The 22,787-nt window shown below is 43.8% G+C and overlaps 1 protein-coding gene across 3 annotated transcripts in view; it reads left to right on the top strand.

Annotated features, from left to right (window-relative positions):
* The window catches only part of osbpl9 (oxysterol binding protein-like 9), a 218,719-nt gene that overhangs the window by 101,188 nt on the left and 94,744 nt on the right, over positions 1-22,787 (top strand). For all 3 annotated transcript variants that reach the window (XM_080195474.1, XM_080195473.1, XM_080195475.1), the window contains one exon: positions 15,968-16,063. In XM_080195474.1, coding sequence (XP_080051600.1) covers positions 15,968-16,063 — 96 coding nt within the window. The remainder of the gene's footprint in view (positions 1-15,967; positions 16,064-22,787) is intronic.

Raw genomic sequence — 22,787 nt, 5'->3', positions numbered from 1 at the left:
TTCTGTAAAATGGAGTGCTACAGTGATCTTAATGGCTTCCAGGTGTCCGGGGGCATGGATCAGGCCACTTCAAAGGTTTCACAGTACACAAGATTTTTAAAAGAAAGCTGCCTGAGATCACTATGCCAAGAATGCACTCAAGTTTTCCCATGGTAAGAAGGGGTGGTACAGCCACAAGACCCTCATCCTAGGGGAGAACCCCAAGTCCCTTGTCTGGCAGCTGCAGAGGGACAAATAGAACATAGAACACTACAGCACAAACAGGCCCTTCAGCCCACAAGTTGCATCGATCATATCCATACCTACCAGGCCATAGAATTATCTGTAAGTCCCAATCCCATTAAATCCCATATACTCATCCAGAAGTCTTTTAAAAGACCCCAGCAAGTTTGCCTCTACCACTACCGGCAGCCGATTCCACTCGCTCACCACCCTCTGAGTGAAAAACTTACCCCTAACATCTCCTCTGTTAGATACAGAACCTACCTCCTGACACTCCCTCGGGGTCCATAGTGTATCCATGGGGTTCCTGCTTGGGCACCTGATTGGGGGGAAGGTGGTGCAGGCCCAGGAGAATCGCAGCAGGCTCCATGCCCAGCGCAGTTCCCTTTTTGGCCTTCATGCCAGATTCACCGGGATAGTGCTGAATCCACCTGCGGCTAACAGGAGCGGAGAATTGCCCCAAAGTTTTTTTTTAACTTCTGATAAGAGAATAAGTTCTGATGATTGTGAATCCAGTTTGGGAGGCAGTATTTCAAGGACTTAATTACCTGACTGACCACAGATCATTTTATGAGCATCAAACAAAATGCTGAAATCTTTGAATTTTCGTATATAAACCTAAAAAGGAATTTGAAAAATTCTTCTCTAATCTCTCATGCAGCCAAAACCAGTTCAGAAGATCATGTTAACCATGTCTGTGTGAACTGCTAAAACACTCTGCATGATGGACAGTGGTGTTCTTATGAATTATATTGAAAAATTATAGCCGTATTAATGCAACCTGATACCCTGTTTTGGCTAAGACTTCTGTGGGTTGGTCATGATTCTTCAGAAATCTGTACTCAACCCACTTTTATTGACTGTAAATAGGTTTTTGCCTTGGCCCACCTACATGAATCACGCTGTGCTTATTTAAGTTATCTGCTGTGCCAATTTGCATATAGCAAATCTTTTTGTGGGAGATTGCAATCCTTTACAGTGTTAACACTTGCACATGTTTTAGTCTCATCTACATGCTTGCTGACAGTATGCCCAATACTAATCTCCAGTGTCATTATAATGAAAATACAGAACCTAACATCTGGTCCCTGGAGGACACCAGTCTCGAGGCTGATCCTCTAGATTGATCCATAACATTGGCTGCAACATTCTGACAGAGAAAGCCAATTTATAAAATTTCCAATGAAGCCACAATATTCTATCTTATGAAACAACTTGGCTACTATTAAAGCCGTTTCAAAAGTCTAGGTAAATAATATTAAATTGATTATCTTCATCCACTAACTTGAAAAAACTAAATCAAATTTGGATGACACCACTTTTTTTCTGGAAGCCATGTTGTGTATCTCAAATGGCCCCTTCTCTTTCCCAGTTATTGTAAAGAGCACTTCTTAAAATGTCCTTGAGCAGTTTCAAATTGAGCGGCTTGTAGCTCCTTTGACTCTGATTTGTCCCTTTTTTTTGACTATGTCAATTACGTTTCCCATCTAAGGGACAATGGAGGTGAGAGGCTCATAGAACATTTGTCCAACCTCTTTTAACCAGCTTTGGGGTGGATATCCTCTAAGCCTGGCAACTTATTTGTTTTGAAACTTCCCATTTTTTAATCCAAGCTGACATTTCCTTGTAACATGTACTGCAGTCAGTACCTTTATAATGACAATCTGAGCATCATCCACAGGAATCTGTGGTGTTGCAAAATAGTTGTTTGCAGTTTTACTAATAGCCGAGAATCTGTTGTCTGTTCTGAATTGTCGATCAGCGGCCAATGATGTTTTTGGCTGTCTTCTGATAGTGCAGCTGAGGAGGCTGCTTTCCCAAGTTGCCTCACTACTGCTTTTGTCTTTCTTATTTTGGTGGGATATTTGTTCATGTCTCTACTGATTTCACTTCCTTAATTCTGTGAAATGTCTTTATGTATAGTTTTAATTTATCTCAGCATATTCCTTGGTAGCTATAATGAGTTTCTCTTTATTTGTGCCCTCGTTTAACCTTTGGGGCATACATGAACCTCATTTTCTTTTATTTGGCCCCTTCAGCCTGCTCTGCCATTTAAAAAGATCATGGCTGATCCTCCGTCTCAATGCTAAACTCCTACTTTCTCCCCATATTCTTCGATGTCTTTTTAGTGTCTAGAAATTTATTTCTTAAGTATATTCAGCGACTTGGCTTCCATAGCTTTGTGGTAGAAAATTCCACAGGTTCACCACCCTCTATTGAAAGAAATTTTTTCCTTATCTTAGTCCTAAATAGCCTACCCCATATCTTGAGGCTGTGGCTCCCTTGTTCTTGACCCTGCAGCCAGGAGGATCACCATCCCTGCCTCCAGCTCAGCATGGTCAGAATTTCATACATTTCAATGAGATCTTCTCTCATTGTTCTTGACTCCAGTGCATACATGACAATGCATTGGTGGCAGTTCAGAGGAGGTTTACTAGGTTGATACCTGGAATGAGTAAGTTGTTGTATGAGGAAAGGTTGGACAGACCAGACTTGTTTCCCAGGAGAGTGAGGGGTGACTTGTTTGACGTGTACAAGATCCTGAATAGTCTTGACAAGGTAAATGGAAAATGTGTTTCCTCTTGTGAGTTAGTCATGGAACTAGGGGGCACAATTTTAAATTAAGGGAAAATGTAATGAGGCAGGTAGAATTAGGGACCTTGCGGTGAAGGATCCTCTTGGGGAGAGCGATCGTTGTATGGTGGAGTTTCTGGTGCAGATGGAGGAGGAGAAATTGGGTTCCCGGACACGTGTCCTTTGTTTGAATAGAGGGGAGTACGGTAGGATGAGAGAAGAATTGGCGAATGTGGACTGGGGGAGTGCATTGGAGGGAGGGTCTGCTGAGGAGCAGTGGAGGATCTTTAAGGAGATCTTTCTTGGTGCTCAGCAGAAATTTATTCCGATGGTCAAAAAGGACCGTAGGAGGAGAGGTAATAAGCCGTGGATAACGAAGGAGGTGAAGGAAAGTGTTAAATTAAAAGTGGAGGAATTTAGAGTAGCTAAGAGTAGTGGGCGAGAAGAGGATTGGGAGAGGTTTAAATGTCAACAAAGATTGACGAAGCTGATAAAGGAGGGTAGGAGAAACTATGAAGCTGGGCTAGCGCTTAATATAAAAAAGGATAGCAAGAGTTTTTATAAATATATAAAAAGGAAGAGGCTGGCTAGGGTGAACGTTGGTCCTTTAGAGGATGAGAAAGGGGACCTAGTGGTAGGAGATGGGGATATGGCTAAGGTATTGAATAACTTTTTTGTTTCTGTCTTCACGGAGGAGGACGTGAATAATTTGCCGGGTGTTAGCGATGGAAAGGTGGTAGGACTGGAGGGTCTTAATGACATTACTGTTACTAGAGAGGTGGTGCTCGACAGACTGGAGGGGCTGATTGTGGACAAGTCCCCAGGACCGGATGGAATGCATCCGAGGGTTCTGAAAGAAATGGCGGAGGTTATAGTGGATGCATTGGTGGTTATTTTCCAGACGTCGCTGGATTCCGGGGAAGTGCCGGAGGATTGGAAAATGGCTAATGTTACGCCGTTGTTTAAGAAGGGTGCCAGGCAAAAGGCAGGGAATTATAGGCCGGTTAGTTTAACGTCTGTGGTAGGTAAAATGTTAGAATCCGTCATTAAGGAGGAAATTGCGAGGCATCTTGAAGGGAATTGCTTGATAGAGCAGATGCAGCACGGTTTCATTAAAGGGAAGTCGTGTCTGACAAATTTACTGGAGTTCTATGAGGATGTGTCTAGGGCGGTGGATAGAGGAGAGCCGGTGGATGTGGTCTTTCTGGATTTTCAGAAGGCGTTTGACAAAGTACCTCATAAGAGGTTATTGCAGAAGGTCAGGGGACTTGGAGTTGGGGGTAAGGTGTTAGCGTGGATAGAGGATTGGTTGTCAAATAGGAGGCAGAGAGTGGGGGTCAACGGGTGCTATTCGGATTGGCGGATGGTGACTAGTGGAGTGCCCCAGGGGTCGGTGCTGGGGCCTCAGCTTTTTACCATTTATATAGATGATCTGGAGGAGGGAACCGAGTGTAGGGTGTCGAAATTTGCGGATGACACCAAGATTGGGGGAACGGCAAATTGTGCGGAGGGTGTGGAGAGTCTGCAGAAGGACCTAGATAGGCTGGGCGAATGGGCCAGGAAATGGCAAATGGAATTTAATGTTGGCAAGTGTGAGGTGGTCTACTTTGGTAGGAAGAATGGTAGGAAGGACTATTACTTACGTGGCGAAAAACTGCAGCAGGCGACGGTGCAGAGGGACCTCGGGGTCCTTGTGTATGAGTCGCAAAAACCCAGCTTGCAGGTGCAGCAGGTGGTCAGGAAGGCGAATGGGATGCTGGCCTTCATAGCGAGGGGGATTGAATATAAAAGTAGGGAGGTCTTGCTGCAGCTGTATAGGGCATTGGTGAGGCCGCAGCTGGAGTACTGTGTGCAGTTTTGGGCGCCGCACCTGCGCAAAGATATTTTGGCCTTGGAGGGAGTGCAGAGGAGGTTTACTAGGCTGATACCGGAGTTGAGGGGGTTGAGCTATGAGGAGAGGCTGAATAAACTAGGCTTGTACTCGTTAGAGTTTAGAAGAATGAGGGGAGATCTCATTGAGACGTATAAGATGATGAATGGGATGGATAGGATAGAGGTGGAGAGACTCTTCCCGCTCAAAAAAGACAGTAGGACTAGGGGGCACAGCCTCAAGATAAAGGGGGGGCGTTTTAGAACGGAGTTGAGGAGGAACTTCTTCACTCAAAGGGTGGTGAATCTCTGGAATTCTCTACCCGTTGAAGTGGTGGAGGCTGCCTCGCTAAATATTTTCAAGAAGCGGGTTGATGGGTTTTTGATAAGAGAGGGGATTAAGGGTTATGGGGAGAGGGCTGGAAAGTGGAACTGAGCCACGACGGATCAGCCATGATCTTATTGAATGGCGGGGCAGGCTCGAAGGGCCAGATGGCCTATTCCTGCTCCTATTTCTTATGTTCTTATGTTCTTAATATCCTTTTAGGACCAGGATGAAGAGTTTTTCTTTGAGTTGAGACTTTGGAACTCTCTGCCTCAGGCTGTGAAAGCAGGATCATTGAATATTTTAAAGAAGGAGGTAGTTAGCTTCTTGTTAGGCAATGGAATCAAAGGTTATCAGGAATGGATGTGAATGTGGATATTGAAACACAGTCTATCGCCGTGGTCTTTTGAATGGCAGAGTGGGGTTGAGGGGCAATGAGCAGATTGACATGTCAGTTTGGACAGCCACATGCCTTTTGACTTGCTCTGTTAAAAGCAATTACTATCCCCTATAAATGTTGGCTTTGACATCTGTGGAGTTGAAGATTAGCTTTCTGGAAGAGGTGACCACTTAACTTTTTTTTTACGTTTTTGTGAAATTGGAACTCACTTGCAGATGGTTCGGGAGATCAAAATGGAGTCTGAATTCATGCCTTAGCGTAAAACGTGTGCTAATTTGACAGATATTTAAACTAAATTACAAGACATGATTATGTCAGATGTTCCTTTATTTAATGTTTCTTTACCTCTTTTAGTATGTATACTACTAGTCGTGATAATGTCCACCATTTCAAAGAGAATCTAGTAAAATGAAGTGGAACTACACTAAATCCATTAAGCAGATTATTGCACGTGGAGTAATTGCCGGCCTTTGAGATTTATCTCCGAAAGGGTCGAAAATAGTGTTTAGAATGCCCTGGATCGGAAACGTTATTAGCACAAAAATAGAACAGTGGATGCTGGAAACCTGAAATAAGTGTAGAAAATGCTCCAAATGTTCAGCAGCTCTGGCAACACCTGTAGAGAGAGCAAAACGGTTAATATTTCAGGTGATGACTCTTCATCAGAACAGCTATCAGCATGTTGAGGACAGCATGGTATTAAAACCCAAAGCTATATAATATTACTGCATTAATGGTTTCCACCTAATTTGGATTAATTTTGCATGTTAATTATATTGATGTGAAGGTATAAAATTGGATGCTATTTCACAATAAACCCACTACTAGTATAACTTGTATTTTCACATAAAAGCAAAATTGATTCAGATAGCATCTGTGAAGCAAGAAAAAGACTGGGGGAGGGGGTGATCTTTCTAAAAAAAAGATTCTAAATGCTAAACAAGTGTCTCTCCCTTTTTTTTTAATGAGCTCCCAGAAGCTATCTTATGCACTTAGGGGAAAAAAAACGAAGCAAAATGTGATTCTCACCAGTAGAGGGGAAATGGGCAGAGCCGATTCACACCAGAAAGCCAGCTGCTGAACTGTAGGGGCGTTATTGCTCAGGTGCCCTGATCTCCTCATGCATTACGAGATCTTTGGACCCACCTCCTTGGCACTGTCTCGTGCCTGGAAGGTAGTCCCAGGGAGTTGGCTGCCTCTGTCCAAGGGGCACTGGCTAACTCTGCTCCAACAACCCGAGGTATTCAATGGCTTCAAGTCCTGTTGGCGATGCCATCATATCTAACCCTGTTGGTGGGAGCCATACATGATCTTTGCAGTGATGATATCCATTGGCGAGGTCGTTAAGGCAAGTGAGACTGCACGATTGCCTCCGGGACTCACTAATTATATTAAAATAACCTAATGAATATTTAAATCAATCTTGTGCAGTGAGAAACTGGGTGTGAACTGGATTTTTCACCTTGCACCCAATTCTGCTGATGTGCCACACCGTTCAACCAGCATGATGAGCCAGTAAGGTCGCCCACTTAACATTTCAAGTCCCTTTAATTTTCATATAGATTGGCCTAATCAAATTAGAAAGGCACCTAAGAGAATGAATTCATAGAGTGCATTTGGGATGGTTTCTTGGAACAATACTTTATGGAGCCAACTATGGGTCAAGACTATTTTGGATCTGGTAATGTGTAATGAGGTAGGTTTAATAAATTTACCTCAAGGTTAAGGATTCCCTCAGAAGCAATGATCACAATATGATGGAATTTAGCATTCAGCTTGTGCGTGAGAAAATTGGAACTGAAATGTTAGCGTTAATGTTAAAGAAGGGTACTTATGAAGATATTAGGATAGAATTGGTCACAGTGGACTGGTCAGAAAGATTAGTAGATAAGATAATAGATGAGCAATGGCAGACATTTAGGGAGGTACTTCATGAGTCCCATCAAAAATACATCCCAATAAAGAGGAAAGACTAAGGGGAGGAAGAACTTACCATAGATAACCAAGTAAGTTAAGGAGGGGAAAAGATTACTGTGGATGCTGAAATCTGAAACCAAAAGAGAAAATGCTGTAAAATCTCAGCAGGTCTGGCAGTATCTACAAGGACAAAAAAAATCTGATGTTTTGAATCCAGATGACCCTTTGTCAAAGCTGAAAGGCATAGAAAGTGGAAGATATTTATACTGCAAGGTGAGGGAATGAAATTGAGCCATTGCCACAGAAACCAGGAAACCAGTTAATAGCTGGAGGGTGGGGCGGGGGGTAAGAATTAGAAAAGGAGAAGCAAAGTGGAGAAAAGGTAAGGAAGGGGCTTAAAGTAGGAGAAAAGAGTAGGAAGAAAATAAAGAAATGAAAGGTAGAGAACAGTTAAAAAAAATTAAATAAAGTAGAATGAAAACAGAGGTGAAGGTGGGGTGGAGCAAATCATCTGAAGTTGTTGAATTCAATGTTGAAACTGGAAGGCTGCAAAGTGTCTAGCCGGAAGATGAGATGCTGTTCCTCCTGTTTGCATTGAGCTTTACTGGAACATTGCAGCAAGCCAAGGACAGACATGTCACTAGGGGCGGCACGATAGCACAGTGGTTAGCACTGCTGCTTCACAGCTCCAGGGTCCTGGGTTCGATTCCTGGCTCGGGTCACTGTCTGTGTGGAGTTTTCACATTCTCCTCTTGTCTGCGTGGGTTTCCTCCCAAGTCCAAAGATGGGCGGGTTAGGTTGATTGACGTTGCAAAGAAATTGCCCCTTAGTGTTCAGGGATGTGTAGGTTAGAGGGGTATAATATGTAGGGATATGGGGGTAGGGTCTGGGTGGGATTGTGTTCGGTGCAGACTCGATGGGCCAAAGGGCCTCTTTCTGCACTGTAGGGTTCTATGATTCTATGATGTGGGCATGGGAGCAACTTCAGATGATTTGCTCTACCCCATCTTGACCCCTTTTGTCTTCATTCTATTTTAATTTTTTAATATTCTTTACTTTTTAATTCTTTATTGTCTTTCTTCATTTTTCTTCCCACTCTGTCCCTCTACTTTATCACTTTTCCCTTACCTCTTCATTTTACCTTTTCTGCCTTTGGCCATTCACACCCTTTTATTTTTTCTGTGGACAGCAGTTAACTGGTTTCCCCTGGTTTCTGTGGCTATGACTCACCCTTGGTTCCTTCACCCTGTGGTATAAATATCTTCACTTTCTATGCCTTTTAGCTTTGACAAAGGGTCGTCTGGACTCAATGTTAGCTCTTTTCTCTCCTTAGATTCTGCCAGGCCTGCTGAGATTTTCCAGCATTTTCCCTTTTGGTTTCAGGTTAAGGAGGGTATTAAGTGAAAAGCAGAAACATATGAAATGGCAAAGATAGGCTGGAAGAGTGTGATAGATTCAGAATGCAAAAACAGGACGGAGAAAATAAACTGAAAGCAAGCTAAAGAGGAACATAAAAATAGACAATTAGAGCTTTTTAAAGTATGTTAAAAGGAAGAGAGAAGTAAAAGAAAGCCTTGGCCTCAGAGAATGAAACTGGGGAGAACAAAGAAATGGCAAAAGAGTTGAATAGATATTTTGCATGGGCCTTTACTGTAAAGGATACTATAAGCATCCCAGAAATAGTATTTACAAAATGAGGGAGGAATTAAACACAGCATCACAGAATTAATTTTGGGCAAATTAATGTGCTTAAAGACTGATGCGTCCCCTGGACCTGATGGTTTGCACCCCCGGGCCTTAAAGGAGGTAGCTACAGAGATTGTTGATGCATTGATAGTCATTTTTCAAAATTCCTTGGCATATCTCCAGGATCCAATGTCCTTGTTCAGAAAGTCAAAACGCAGGAACCTACAGGCCAGTTATTCTAACTTCAGTTATTGGAAAATATGAAAATATTTAAAGTGGAGTGCCACAGGGATTGGTGCTGGGACCAAAGCTTGTCACAATAAAAATGATTTGGAGGAAGGAATAGTGTACTGTGGGCAAATTTGCAGTGGAGACAAAGGTGGGAGGAAAGGCAGGTTGCAAGGAAGATGTAAATAGTTTACAGTCAGATATTGACAGGTTAAGTGAGTGGGCAAAAAATTGGCAAATAGAATTCAGTGTCGGAAAATGTGAGATTGCTCATTTTAGAAAAGAGAATGAAGAGGTGGATTATTATTTAATTGAAAGCTGTAGCACAAAAGGACTTGTGTTCATGAAATCCAGAAAACTAACATACTGGTTCACTAGGTAATAAATGCTGGCCTATCACATGCCATAAAATGAATTTTAAAAAAGGGGTAATAGGGAAGCAAATAGAATGCTGGTTTTGATTTTAAGAGGCCAAAGTATAAAAGTAACCAAGTATTGCTGTAACTGTACAAGATATTGGTGAGGCCATTTAGAATACTGTTTAACTTTTGGTCCCCTTATTTAAGATGTATTATCATTGGAGGCAGTACTGTGGAAGTTCACTAGGATGATCCTAGTACCAAGGGGCTGCTATGTGAGGAAAGATTTAAACAGGTACTCCTTGAAGTTCAGAAGAAAGAGGTGATAGGATTGAAACTTACAAGATTCACAAGGAATTAGACAGGAGGATGTTTCCACTCACGGGAGGGTGCGAGACCAGAGGACGTAGTCGCAAAATAAGGGGATGCTTATTTAAGACAGATTTGATGAAACATTTCTTCTCTCAAAAGAGTGGTCAGCCTTTGAATTCTCTGCGCCAGGGAGCTGTGGAGGCTGTGTTTGGACATTTTCAAGGCTGAGATCAATAGGCTTTTAATCAGTAGGGGAGTTGAGGGTCAAAGAGATCAGCAAAAAAACGGACTGAGTGTTAGATCAGCCATGATCTTATTAAATGATGGAGCAGGCTCGAGGGGCTGAATGGTCTACTGCTGTTTCTATTTCTTATAGTCTTGTTGAAGTTTAGAGGAGGAAACGAGCAAACTCAATGAAATGCTACATTGAGAGGAGGACACTAGTAGTCATCAGTCATACGGGGAAAAGAGGTGAGGGAGGAGTCTGAGTAGAACTGGAGCAAAAAATATTTGGCATATCCCACAAAGAAAACAGACATTAACTTGCAGGTAGCCATAGCAACATGTTTTATTTGGAGTGTTTAGGGTGCTGGGGAGTAGGGGTAAGTTTTTCACTCCGAGGGTGGTGGGTGCGTGGAATTGGCTGCCGACATGGTGTTGGAGGCAGATTTGATAGGGCCTTTTAAGAGACTTTTGGATAAGTACATGGAATTTAGTAAGATAGAGGGTTTATAGGTATGCCTAGTAGGCAGGGACATGTTCGGCACAACTTGATGGCTGAAGGGCCTATTTGTGCTGTAGTTTTTCTATGTTTCTATGAAATCGAAGGAGAAGTGAGATCAGCCATCTCAATGCCCTTCATCATCCAGACTCAACATTGGCTCTATTCTCTCTCCACAGCTGCTGTCCGACCTGCTGAGATTTTTCAGCATTTTCTGTTTTTACAGCTTAAAGTTTTAAAAAAAGTAGAAAATGCTGGAAAAACTCAGCAGGTTGGACAGCATCTGTGGAGAGAAAATGGAGCCAATGTTTCGAGAAATGGTATACTATGGTTTCAGTCTCTTCCTGCCCCACTGTACCAATTTCTTCCTCTGTCTACATCTGTGACTCTCTGTAATTTAAATATCCAGCTCTAACCATCTCTATTGCATTGGAGATGTTCAATCTCTCTACTCCTCTCTACAACCCTCACCAAAATGGTCTGAGAGTTTTGCCTTTCAACAGTGGCCCTACCATAGAAACGGAATCGGGTAGGCCATTCAGCCCTTCAAGCCTGCTCCGTCATTTAGTGAGATCACAGCTGATCTAACACTAAGTCCACTTTCCTGGGGTATCTCCATAACCCGTGCCCACCTACCCATCATCACCTACCTGGCTGAATTTGTTCTCGTGTTGAACAACAACAATTTCAGCTCACTTTCTTTAAATTGAGTGTTGCATTGATCCTAGCTGTCCCTGCCTTTTTTTGGGAATATGTGGAACATACATTGTTCCAGTCCTACCCTTTTAGGTACTTCTGTGACTATTGGTGAAGTTTCACACTCTGGCCCTAGATTAACAATTGTCTTTGATTTTGCTTCCAGTTTCCACCCTCTCTTACCTTCATCTGGTTTATCAGGAGGCTGAGAGGATTTGGGGTCTTGGCTGTATACAATCTATATTGATGAGTTAAATGAAAGGACAGAAAGTAATGTTTCCAATTAAGTTAGATGGAAAGATGAGCTATGAGGAGAACATAGAGAGGACACAAAAAACATAGACAGGTTAAATGAGTGGATAACAAGATGGTAGGCGCAGTATAATAGCAAGAAGTGTGTACTTTGTTCGTAAGAACAGAAAAACTGAATATTTCTTAATGTGAGAAATTTGTAAGAGTTGAGATCAAAGAGGCTTGGATGAGCTTGTACAAAGAACGCAGAAAGTTAGCATGTAGGGACAGCAAACAATTGTAAAGGCCAATGTCTTGTTGGCCTTTATTGGAAGGGGGTGGAGTATAAGAATATCTTACTACAGTTGTGCAGGATTTTGGTGAGACTGTATCTGGAATACCGTGTGCACTTCTCGTCCCCACATTTGGGAAAGGATGTGTTTACAATAGAGGCGATACAACAAAGGTTTGTTTTTCCCAATGCATCTTCCTTGGCCACCAAATCCTGGATGGAACTCGAGGTTCTGGATTAGAGGCAGGGATGCTACCCACTGCAGCACAAGACATCCCAGAGGGTGGTAAGCACCTGAAGCTCACTGCCTGCAAGGGTAGTAGAGGTAAAAACCCTAAAGTCACATAAAAGTTCCAGGACTATAGACAAAGAGCTGGAAAATGGGAATAGGGTAGGTGGCTTTCTTTTGGTGCAGAAATATTGTGCAGAGTGACTGCCTTCTTGCCATAAATTTTTCTACATTTTCCTTGTATCTGAAAAGGAGGGAGATGGGTGTAGGTGGGGGAATGGCAGTATGTGAGTAGGTCCTCGGGAAAGCCAGTATGGGCCGAATGGCTCCTTTCTGTGATGGAATGGTTCTAAGATTCTATGGTTCTATCAGACTCCTCCTCCCTTTCTTTTATTTTGCAATCTGGAGACAATCGACAAAAGGCTATTATAAGCACACTGGGTGGGATTTTCCGGTCGTACTCACCCTGAAACCAGAAGATCTGTCCAAGGTCAACAGACCTTTCCATGATCCGCCCCCTCACCTGCTTCGACTCCCATTTGCAGATGGGACAGGAAAATTCGCCTCACTATCTCCCACAGCTACCTTTGACATTTTCTCATTCCCTGTTTCCTATGTTGTCCATCCATCATCGTCGATGAGGACTTCGACACCATTAGTCATTTTGAGGCTGGATGCAATCTGCCTGAAGATGACTGATCAGGCCAATTCGGGCATGGAATTTCCTGGCACATTCTGGACAGTCTTGTGTAGACACTGTAGTTGTTGCACTGGTGGCTCTGGACTTGCGCAGCTCACGCTTAAGTTTTGCTTCAGCAATGCACCTTGCTTCGTAAGCTTGACAGTCTTTGTGGATGAGGCAGTGCTAGGTAGGGCGGTTTTGTGCCAGTGTTTCCCAGGTGGTCGTAAGTGACTTCAGGAAGGCCTTGACTGTGTCTTTGTAACGTTTCTTCTGTCCTTCATGTGAGTGTCTTCCAGTAGAGAGTTTCCCCAAAAAGGAGCTGCTTGGGTATGCATTCGTCTGGCATATGGATGACATGACCTACCCACTGGGTCAGCGCTCATCAGCAGTGTGTGGACTGATGGTAGTCTTGCTCTAGAGAGAACTTCAGTGTCTAGTACTTTGTCTTGCCATCTGATGTGTAATATTCTGCAAAGACAAATCATGTAGAAATGATTGAGCTGTCTTTCATGCCTTTGATACACAGCCTACGTTTCACAGGCACACAGGAGGGTAGTGAGTACTACGGTTCCATAGACCTTCAATTTTGTTGCTGGGCTGATTCCTCGATGTTCCCGTACAATGGAGCGCAGTCTACTGGAAGCAGAACTTGCCTTTGCTATTCTGCAGTTAACTTCTGTATCAACAGTCACTGCTTGGGAGAGGGTGCTGCCAAGATACGTGAACTAGTCAACTGCCTGTAGTTTCTGCCCTTTGAATGTGATTATGGGTTCTGTGTACAGTGCATGAGGAGCAGGCTGGTGCATGACTTTGGTCTTTTTAATGTTGATGGTGAGTCCGAAGTTGTCACAAGCCGTGGAAAATTTGTCCAAACTGACTTGCATTTCTGGCTCAGAGCCAGAAATGCAGGGTGTAGTCACTGGCAAAGAGGAAGTCTCTCAGACCAGTCTCTTTCGCTTTGGCAATAGCTTGAAGTCTCCGCAGATTGAAGAGCTTCCCATCCACTCTGTACTTGAGGCTGATTGCAGCAATTCTGTTCTGGAAGGCATCATTCAGCATGTCAGTAAACATCATCCTGACAGTGTGGGTGCGAGCACACAGCCCTATTTGCCTCAGAGGATTCTCCACCATCCAGTACTCTGGCCATCATGGAACTGGTCTACCATCTGAATGAATTTGGAGGAGCAGCTGAACTTTGACATGATCCTCCACAGGCCTTGTCAGCTGACAGTGTTGAAGGCTTTCGCAAGGTGAACAAAGATTGTGTGGAGCTTGTGATTCTGCTCCTGACGCTTCTCCTGAAGTTGGTGTGTAGCAAAAATCGTGTCAATAGTCCTGCAACCTTTGTGGAAGCCACACTGTGACTCTGGAAGCAGGCCCAGCTCCAGATGAGTGACCAGACGATTTAGCAGGACTCTTGTGAGGGTTTTTCCTGTGGTGGAGAGCAGTGAGATTCCTAGGTGGTTGTCGCATCCTTGCCGATTGCCCTTCCTCTTGTAGAGGTGTTCGATGGAAGCATCTTAAGTTCCTGAGGAATGGATCCTTGCTTCCAAAAGGACTGGACCAACTGTTCCCTATAAAAACTCTGGGGCAACAGGAATTGCAGCTGGCAAGGGGCAGACCATGGAAAGGCCCGTTGACTTTGGGTGGTATTTCTAGTTTTGGGGCCAACGTGCCTGGAAAATCCCCCTGTTGCATTCTTCCAGTTTCTCTGTCTCCATCATAATTGGACAATGCAACCTTCCATTGCAGTGCTTCCAATATGTCTTCCTTTTTCCTCAATCAAAAATCCCCACTAAGGTTGAATTTGGCCTCAACTGTATCTATCTATTTCACACACTTTTGCTGTAACCTGTTCCCTTCCCTCTGAGCCATAAGGTTCCCCTTCACATTTCATCTCTTATGATTCCGTCTTCAATAAATTGTTCTCCATTTCTGCCACCTTTGGTCAATGCCACAGCCAAACTCATCTTCCTCCTTTCTCCCATTTTAGTATTCCAAAGGACCCGTTTCTACTGTGACACATAGGTCAACTCTTTAGTTACCCTTATCTCTCCCCCATTATCCTGCAGCATCTTTCCATACAAACACAAGAGATGCAATACCTGTCCTTTTTTACCTCCTCCTTTCTCACTAACCAATGCCCCAGAAATCCTATTATTCCATCATAGGATGTAAGCAATTCCAGAGGGGTCTGCATTTGTTATCTATCTCTAATTGTTCTTAAGATAGTGGAGGAGAAAAGCAATTTACATGTACTACTTTCAATTTAGTATACTGTATTAAACTGGAGTGGCATAGTGGCTAGCACTGCTGCCTCACAGCGCCAGGGACCAGGGTTCAATTCCCGGCTGTGTGGAGTTTGCACATTCTTCCTGTGTCTGCGTGGGTTTCCTCGGGGCACTCCGGTTTCCTCCCACAGTCTGAAAGACGTGCTGGTTAGGTACATTGACCTGAACAGGCGCTGAAGTGTGGCAACTAGGGGATTTTCACAGTAACTTCATTCCAGTGTTAATGTAAGCCTTCCTTGTGACTAGTAAATGAAGTTTAACTTTGTTTTCGCAACTCTCAGTCTGATCTCTGCTGTGTTAGGGAGGCCAAATGCAGTCTAATTGACTGCTTTGCTTTGTGGCACTCCTCCATTTATTATTGTACGATGTGTGACACTCCTTGTAACCGTTTTCCCCAATTTTGTTTCATGTTTCTTTGCATGCTCGCTTTTTTTCTCTCACTTCTCTTGTAGCCTTTACTTTAGCTTCAGATGTCAGCTATCCTGCCGTTCAAGCATCCTGGGGAGGCATCTTTTGTTTCTTCTTTTGTTCCCTTAGCACTCCCTAAGGCTTTGCATTTTGAAACATTTTTGTTATTTACTCTCTTCACCAGATCACAGACTCATCTTTTATCTTCTTTACACCCTCTCCTATTTCACTTGCTCAAAACTACTACATTTCTGACTTTTTTCCTAAATTTTGATGGAAGGCCAGATATGAAATGTTATCTGTTTCCCATCGCTACCAGACTTGCTGAGGATTTCCAAAATTTTCTGTTTTATTTTCAGACTTTCTGAATCTGCAGTATTGCTTTTGCATTTGTTTCTTTCAAGTATCTGCCTGAGCACCTTGTTTATATGGATGTGGTGTACCTCAGACGATTTAGTTGAATGTTTACTGCTAGTGACCACAGAAGCCTCACCACTTACTACTTATAATTACTTATTTTTACAGGGTGTTGAAACAGGATTTGTTCCAACTGTTCAAGATTTTGACAAAAAGCTTGCTGAAGCTGATGCCTATTTACAGATCTTGATTGATCAACTGAAGGTAATTGAACCTAATTTATCCTGTAAATTTCAGTACATTGAGTGGGTTTGCAAAAAGTCCAGTGTGACGTTTTCCACTTCACTGGCCAAAGCCTGGAACTCCAGAACATTACTTCAGGTTTATGAATCACCTTTATTTTGTATAAAACCAAGTAAAAGTTATCAAATAAACAGGGAGAAATTAAAGGGACAGCCCCTTAAAGGGGACTGCCTTAAATAAAGACAAATAACAAATGAAATATCAAACCAAAACATGACCAAGAAAGTCAATAATGCATCCCAGACCTGTGCTGCCCAATGGACACGGAAGATCTTGACTTTGCCAGTGGACTCCAAGTACTCCCTTTCCAGGCACACCCAGCTGTGAATGCAGCTGCTGTAGAGAGGCAGTGGGATTGGATGACTCCCTTGGCCACCTGCTTCCAGGACCTGTTGATGGCAAGTTTGGCCCAGCACCAGGTTCGTAAAGAGCTCCCTCCTTCCATGAACCCTCCGCACCGGGTGCCAAGTCCACTATTATGCTATATATAAAACACAATTTCTTAAGTTGAATGTGCTGCCTGGGAGAATGATGGAGGCAGATTCCATAGGAAGTTTGAAAGAGAGCTGGATACATATTTTAAAGTGATGAATTTAGAAGGTTATGGAAATGGTGCTTGTGAATGGGATTAGCTGGGTAGATCTTCCAGGAGTTGCTGCAGACATGGTGGGGTGAATGGCCGCCTCCTGAGCTGTAAAATTCTATGATTCTATAAATGTTTTCAGCTATTTAGTCAATGTGGACCAACCAGATTCCAAAACAAAAACTGGAAATCTTGCCACTGATTTCCTGCCAATTTTGTTATACCTAGCCCAGAAAGAAATTGGTGTAAGCTATAAAGCAGGCTTGTCCAACCTTTTCCACCAGGGACCACATTTGCATATTTATCTTGCTCAAGGGCCAATAAGCAAATTTTGGAAAGATGAAGTTTGGCAAAACAATAACTGAATTTCAAAAAAGGTAGATGGTTTTAAGGAAAGAACCAGTTGCTGAACAAATGTAAAGCAATGTGGTAAAAACCAAGTAAATAATAAAAATTACCATAATATTGGAGGGTCGGAGTGTGTGTGGTGGTGAGATTGAGTGTGAAAATGAAGGCTGGGCATAAAACAGACTCTAACTTGCGCTACCCACTCAAACTCATTTGCTGTCTCTCTCACGTACACGCACACATCCACTCAGTTACTGTCTCTTCCCCTGTCTGACCAGAATGACAAAACATCAACCTGATTGGGTCCAGTGTGACTTTGCTCTTCCAGGCCCCCAGGTACACGTCTTCTGGGCTCCATTCCTGATGTAGATTGGTTCCCCAGCCTGTTGAAATTTGACTCCCTATGCTGTGACTGCACCACTGTCAGCTCTTGCCTTGCCATCACTTGACTCTGTGGGCTGTAGCCCCAACTTGCCTTTTGTTTTGCCATCCTCCAACCTTCAGCACACTCTTCGTTACTCCATCAATTAGCAACTCTTTTTCTCTCCCTCATTTGCTTCTGACAGGCTAACTATGTGGGAGAGTACCACTGTGATTGGATGAACAGCTCCAAGCAGAATCTGGCATTGAAACTCAAAGTTTGAAAACTGCCTCTTGGAAGCTGTGTAGCGGGACACCATAGGCTGCATCCAATCCCCAGGCTATATGTTGGACAAGCTTGCTTTACATTATCTCACCCAACAGTTTTTTGTAGCCACCTTGTCCACTAGATGCCTACATCTTTCCTCCATTCCTTATGCTGACCTTCTCTTTTCTCATGTCAAATTCAGGCTGCTTTATATTTGGTGGTCGAAACTTGAACATATTCAAATAGCAAGCTAAAGTGAGTTCATGTTGTCATTGTTGGTACTTGGGAATTGCCCCACTTCTGGCCTTCCTCTGGGTACGTTGGATGTTCTAAGTTCAGATGGAAGCACATTTTAGTGGCTGTCTTCACTTGGACCAGTCAGCTGCAGTGTTTTTGCAAGAAAGCTGGTCTGCAATGCAGAAATTTGTAAGGCTCTTTTTAGGGTGCATTTGTATCATTTATACTAATCACTTGGATGTAATTTTAGCTTCAAAACCTACCCTATAGAAGATCTGCTTGGGGATTCTGTAGCTGCAATGTGGGAGACATGGCCGACTCATCTTTTAGTTAAATTTTTTGGAGAGTGGTCTTCAAGCTGTTCAGTGTAGCACAAGGGAAGTGTTGTTGTCATGCTTCTTTTGAGCTCTGATGAAGGGTCATCAGACTCAAAAACGTTAGCTCTATATTCTGTTCCCACAGGTGCTGTCAGACCTGCTGGCATTTTCCAGTATTTTCTGTTTTTGCTTCCGATTCCAGTATCCATATTAATTTGCTTTTGGTTGTCCTGTTGAATTCATATGATGGATCTTGGATATCTGTGGGAACATTCTGGAGCTTTTATAGCAGACCCAAGATTTTGTGCCATGCAGCAAAGTGATATGAATAGTAAGCTTCTTATTCCTGGAAGCCTGTGCACCATCTACAAAGCACAAGTCAAGAATATGATGTAATGCACTCCCATTTGCCTGGATGAGTGCAGCTCTAACAACACCATAGAGGCTTGACGACCATCCAGGACAAAGCTTGGCTGTCGTCCCTTCTGCAAACATTCACTCCCTGCACTGCTGATACAAAGGGCCCGATTTTTACCATCAAGTTGTGCTTGTTTTCGGGCATGAAAACTTGGTAAAATCAGGCATGCATTTAAATTGACTTAATGGGCTGCATGCCAACTGTACTGGCACTTCTCCCTTTACCACCATGTTCACCCATCCAGAATCAGCGCAAAACAGGCATGCTCCATAGAAATCTGATTTGGGCGCTCCAATAAGGGCGGAGCTAGGTGCCCAGCGTCTGACAGCTCTCTGCTTGAGATCAGTGGTGGGGGGAAAGGGAGGTCTGCTGCCACTCTGCCTGAGATCGGTTGGGGGGGGAAGGAGAAGGGCGGGTCACTTTGCCTAAGATCGCTAAGGGGGTCGGGGGGGTCTGCTGCCACTCCGCCTGAGAACGGTGGGGAGGAAGGAGGAGGGTGGGTCACTTTGCCTGAGATAGGTGGGGGGGGCGCGGTCTGCTGCCACTCTGCCTGAGATTGGTAGTGGGAGGGAAATGGGACGGGGCCCACAATCAGTCTGGATGGCGGGGCATAAGGGAGTCAGTAGTGCTGTTAGGGTGGGGTGGGGGGCTCAGGGGGAAACATTATCCGGCCCCGGAGCGATGTGCAGGGGCGTTGCATTCTATCATTTTTTTCCTGTGCATACGCAGTCGGAGGCGCTGATTGGAGCTGCAGGGCCTCGTGTGTTAAGCCCCGCCCACAGGCTTATGTAGCGCCATTTGGAATTGCTGATATTTTTGCAAATAGGGGGGCACCTGAGAACGGTTCTAAAGTTGGATCTGAAACACTCCTAGTTTCAAGTCCACCCAGCACTTTGAATCAAAATGGTAAAATGGGGCCTGCAGTGTCAGTAGTATGTACCATCTACAGAGTGCACTGGAGGAACTCACCAAGGTTTCTTAGGTTGCACCTTCCAAATCCACAACCATTACCAGGAACACTATCACCTAGAAGTTCCCCTGTAAGAACAAAGAACAGTACAGCACAGGAAACAGGCCCTTCAGCCCTCCAAGCCTGTGCCGCTCATTGGTCCAACTAGACCATTTGTTTGTATCCCTCCATTCCCAGTCTGCTCATGTGACTATCCAGGTAAGTCTTAAACGATCCCAGCATGTCCACCTCCACCACCGTACTTGGCAGTGCATTCCAGGCCCCCACCACCCTCTGTAAAAAAAAAAAAAGTCCCTCTGATATCTGAGTTATACCTCACCCCTCTCACCTTGAGCCTGTAACCCCTCGTGATCGTCACTTCCGACCTGGGAAAAAGCATCCCACTGTTCACCCTATCTATACCCTTCATAATTTTGTACACCTTTATTAGGTCCCCCCTCATTCTCCATCTTTCCAGGGAGAACAACCCCAGTTTACCCAATCTCTCCTCATAGCTAAGACCCTCCATACCAGGCAACATCGTGGTAATCCTCCTTTTGCACTGTCTCCAAAGCCTCCACATCCTTCTCATAGTGCGGCGACCAGAACTGGACGCAGTACTCCAAATGTGGCCTAATCAACGTTCTATACAGCTGCAACATCAGACTCCAGTTTTTATACTCTACACCCTGTTCTATAAAGACAAGCATGCCATTTGCCTTCTTCACACCTTCTCCACCTGTGCTGCCACCTTCAAGGATTTGTGGACTTGCACACCTAGATCCCTGTGTTTCTATACTCTTGATGGTTCTGCCAGTTACTGTATAACTCCTCCCTACATTAGTTCTTCCAAAATGCATCACTTCGCATTTATTGGGATTAAATTCCATCTGCCATTTCTCCGCCCAATTTTCCAGCCTATCTGTATCCTGCTGTATTGTCTGACAATGCTTGTCGCTATCAGCAAGTCCAGCCATCTTTGTGACGTCCGCAGACTTACTGATCACACCAGTTACACCTTCATACATATATATATATATATATAATATATATATATAATATATATATAAATAAATAATATATATATATAATATAATATATATATATAATATAATATATATTGTATATATATATATATATATATTATATATATATATATATATATATATATTATATATCACAAATAGCAGAGGTCGCAGCACAGAGCCCTGCGGAACACCACTGGTCACAGACATCCAGCTGGAACAAGACCCTTCGACTGATACCCCCTGTCTCCTGTGGCCAAGCCAGTTCTCTATCCATCTAGCCACCTCTCCTTGTATCCTATGAGCCTTAACCTTTTTCACCAACCTGCCATGAGGGACTTTGTCAAACGCCTTATTGAAATCCATATAGACGACATCCACTGCACTTCCTTTGTCAAACATTTTTGTCACCTCCTCAAAAAAAAACTCCTCCAAATTTGTAAGGCACGACCTCCCTCTTACAAAACCATGCTGTCTGTCACTAATGAGATTGTTTCATTCTAAATGTGCATGCATCCTATCTCTAAGAATCCTCTCCAACAACTTCCCTACCATGGACGTCAAGCTCACTGGCCTATGATTACCCGGGTTATCCCTGCTATCCTCCTTTAAATAATGGTACCACATTTGCTATCCTCCAATCCTCTGTCTCCAATGAAGAGACAAAGATTTCTGTCAGAGGCCCAGTAATTTTATCTCTTGTCTCCCTGAGCAGTCTAGGATAGATACCATCAGGCCCTGGGGATTTGTCAGTTTTAATGCTCCCTAAAAAAACCTAACACTTCCTCCCTTGTAACGGAGATTTTCTCTAATGGGTCAACACCTCCCTCTGAGACACTCCTAGTCACACGTCCCTCTCCTTTGTGAATACTGATGCAAAGTATTCATTTACGATCTTCCCTGTTCCCTTGGGTTCTAAGCATAATTCCCCTCCTTTGTCCCTGAGAGGTCCGTTTTTTTTCTCTCTCTCTGATAACTCTTTTGTTCCTAACGTATGAATAAAATGCCTTAGGATTCTCCTTAATCCTGTCTGCCAAGAACATTTCGTGATCTCTTTTTGCCCTTCTAACTCCCCATTTGAGTTCTTTCCTATTTTCTCTGTATTCCTCCAGAGTTCTGTCTGTTTTCAGTTGCCTGGACCTAACATATGCCTTTCTTTTTTCCTTCTTGATTAGATTCTCCCTTTCCGTGGTTATCCACGGCTCTCGAATCCTACCTTTCCTATCCTTCCTTTTTACAGACACATGCCTGTCCTGCAGCCTTATCAACTGTTCCTTAAAAGACTCCCACATGCCAGACGTGGACTTACCCTCAAACAGCCTCTCTCAATCAACGGCCACTAATTCCTGCCTAATCAAGCTATAGTTAGCCTTTCCCCAATTTAGCACCCTACCCGTAGGACAACACTCATCCTTGTCCATTACTATCCTAAAATTAACAGAATTGTGGTCACTATTTGCCACATGTTCCCCTACTGAAACTTTGACGACCTGACCGGGCTCATTTCCCAGAACTAGATCCAGTATAGCCCCCTCTCTAGTTGGGCTGTCTACACATTGGTCCAAAGAACCTTCCTGTACGCATTCTACAAATTCCTCCCCGTCCAGACCCCCAGCCCTAAGCACTTTCCAATCTATACCAGGGAAGTTAAAGTCTCCCACTACAACAGCCCTATTTTTTCTGCACCTATCCAGAATCTCCTTACATATCCATTCCTCCACTTCGCGTGGTCTGTAGTATACCCCCAGCACAGTGATTGCACCCTTCCTGTTTCTGAGCTCCACCTACAGCGACTCATTACATGACCCCTCTAAATTGTCCAACCTCTGCACTGCTGTAATATGCTCCCTAACTAATATTGCTACTCTCCCACCTCTTTTAGCCCCTCCGCTGTCTCGCCTAAAACACTTATACCCCGGAATATTCAGCTGCCAGTCCTGTCCTTCTTTTAACCAAGTCTCCGTCACCGCAACCACATCCAAATTCCATGTAAGCATTAAAGCCCTAAGTTCGTCTGTCTTGCCCGTTACGCTCCTCACATTGAAGCAGATGCACGCCGGACCTCCAGGCCCACTCAGGTCATCCTCCTCTAGAATGCCCTTCTTAGCTAACCTTGCCCTGGCGCCCAGTTCATCCCCAGCCTCAGTGCTTACTGACCTACTGTTTTGATCCCCACCCCC

This window comes from Carcharhinus amblyrhynchos, chromosome 9 (assembly GCF_965287045.1).
Source record: "Carcharhinus amblyrhynchos chromosome 9, sCarAmb.v2.hapA, whole genome shotgun sequence".
NCBI lineage: Eukaryota > Metazoa > Chordata > Chondrichthyes > Carcharhiniformes > Carcharhinidae > Carcharhinus > Carcharhinus amblyrhynchos.
This window is presented reverse-complemented; position numbering and strand designations above follow the sequence as displayed.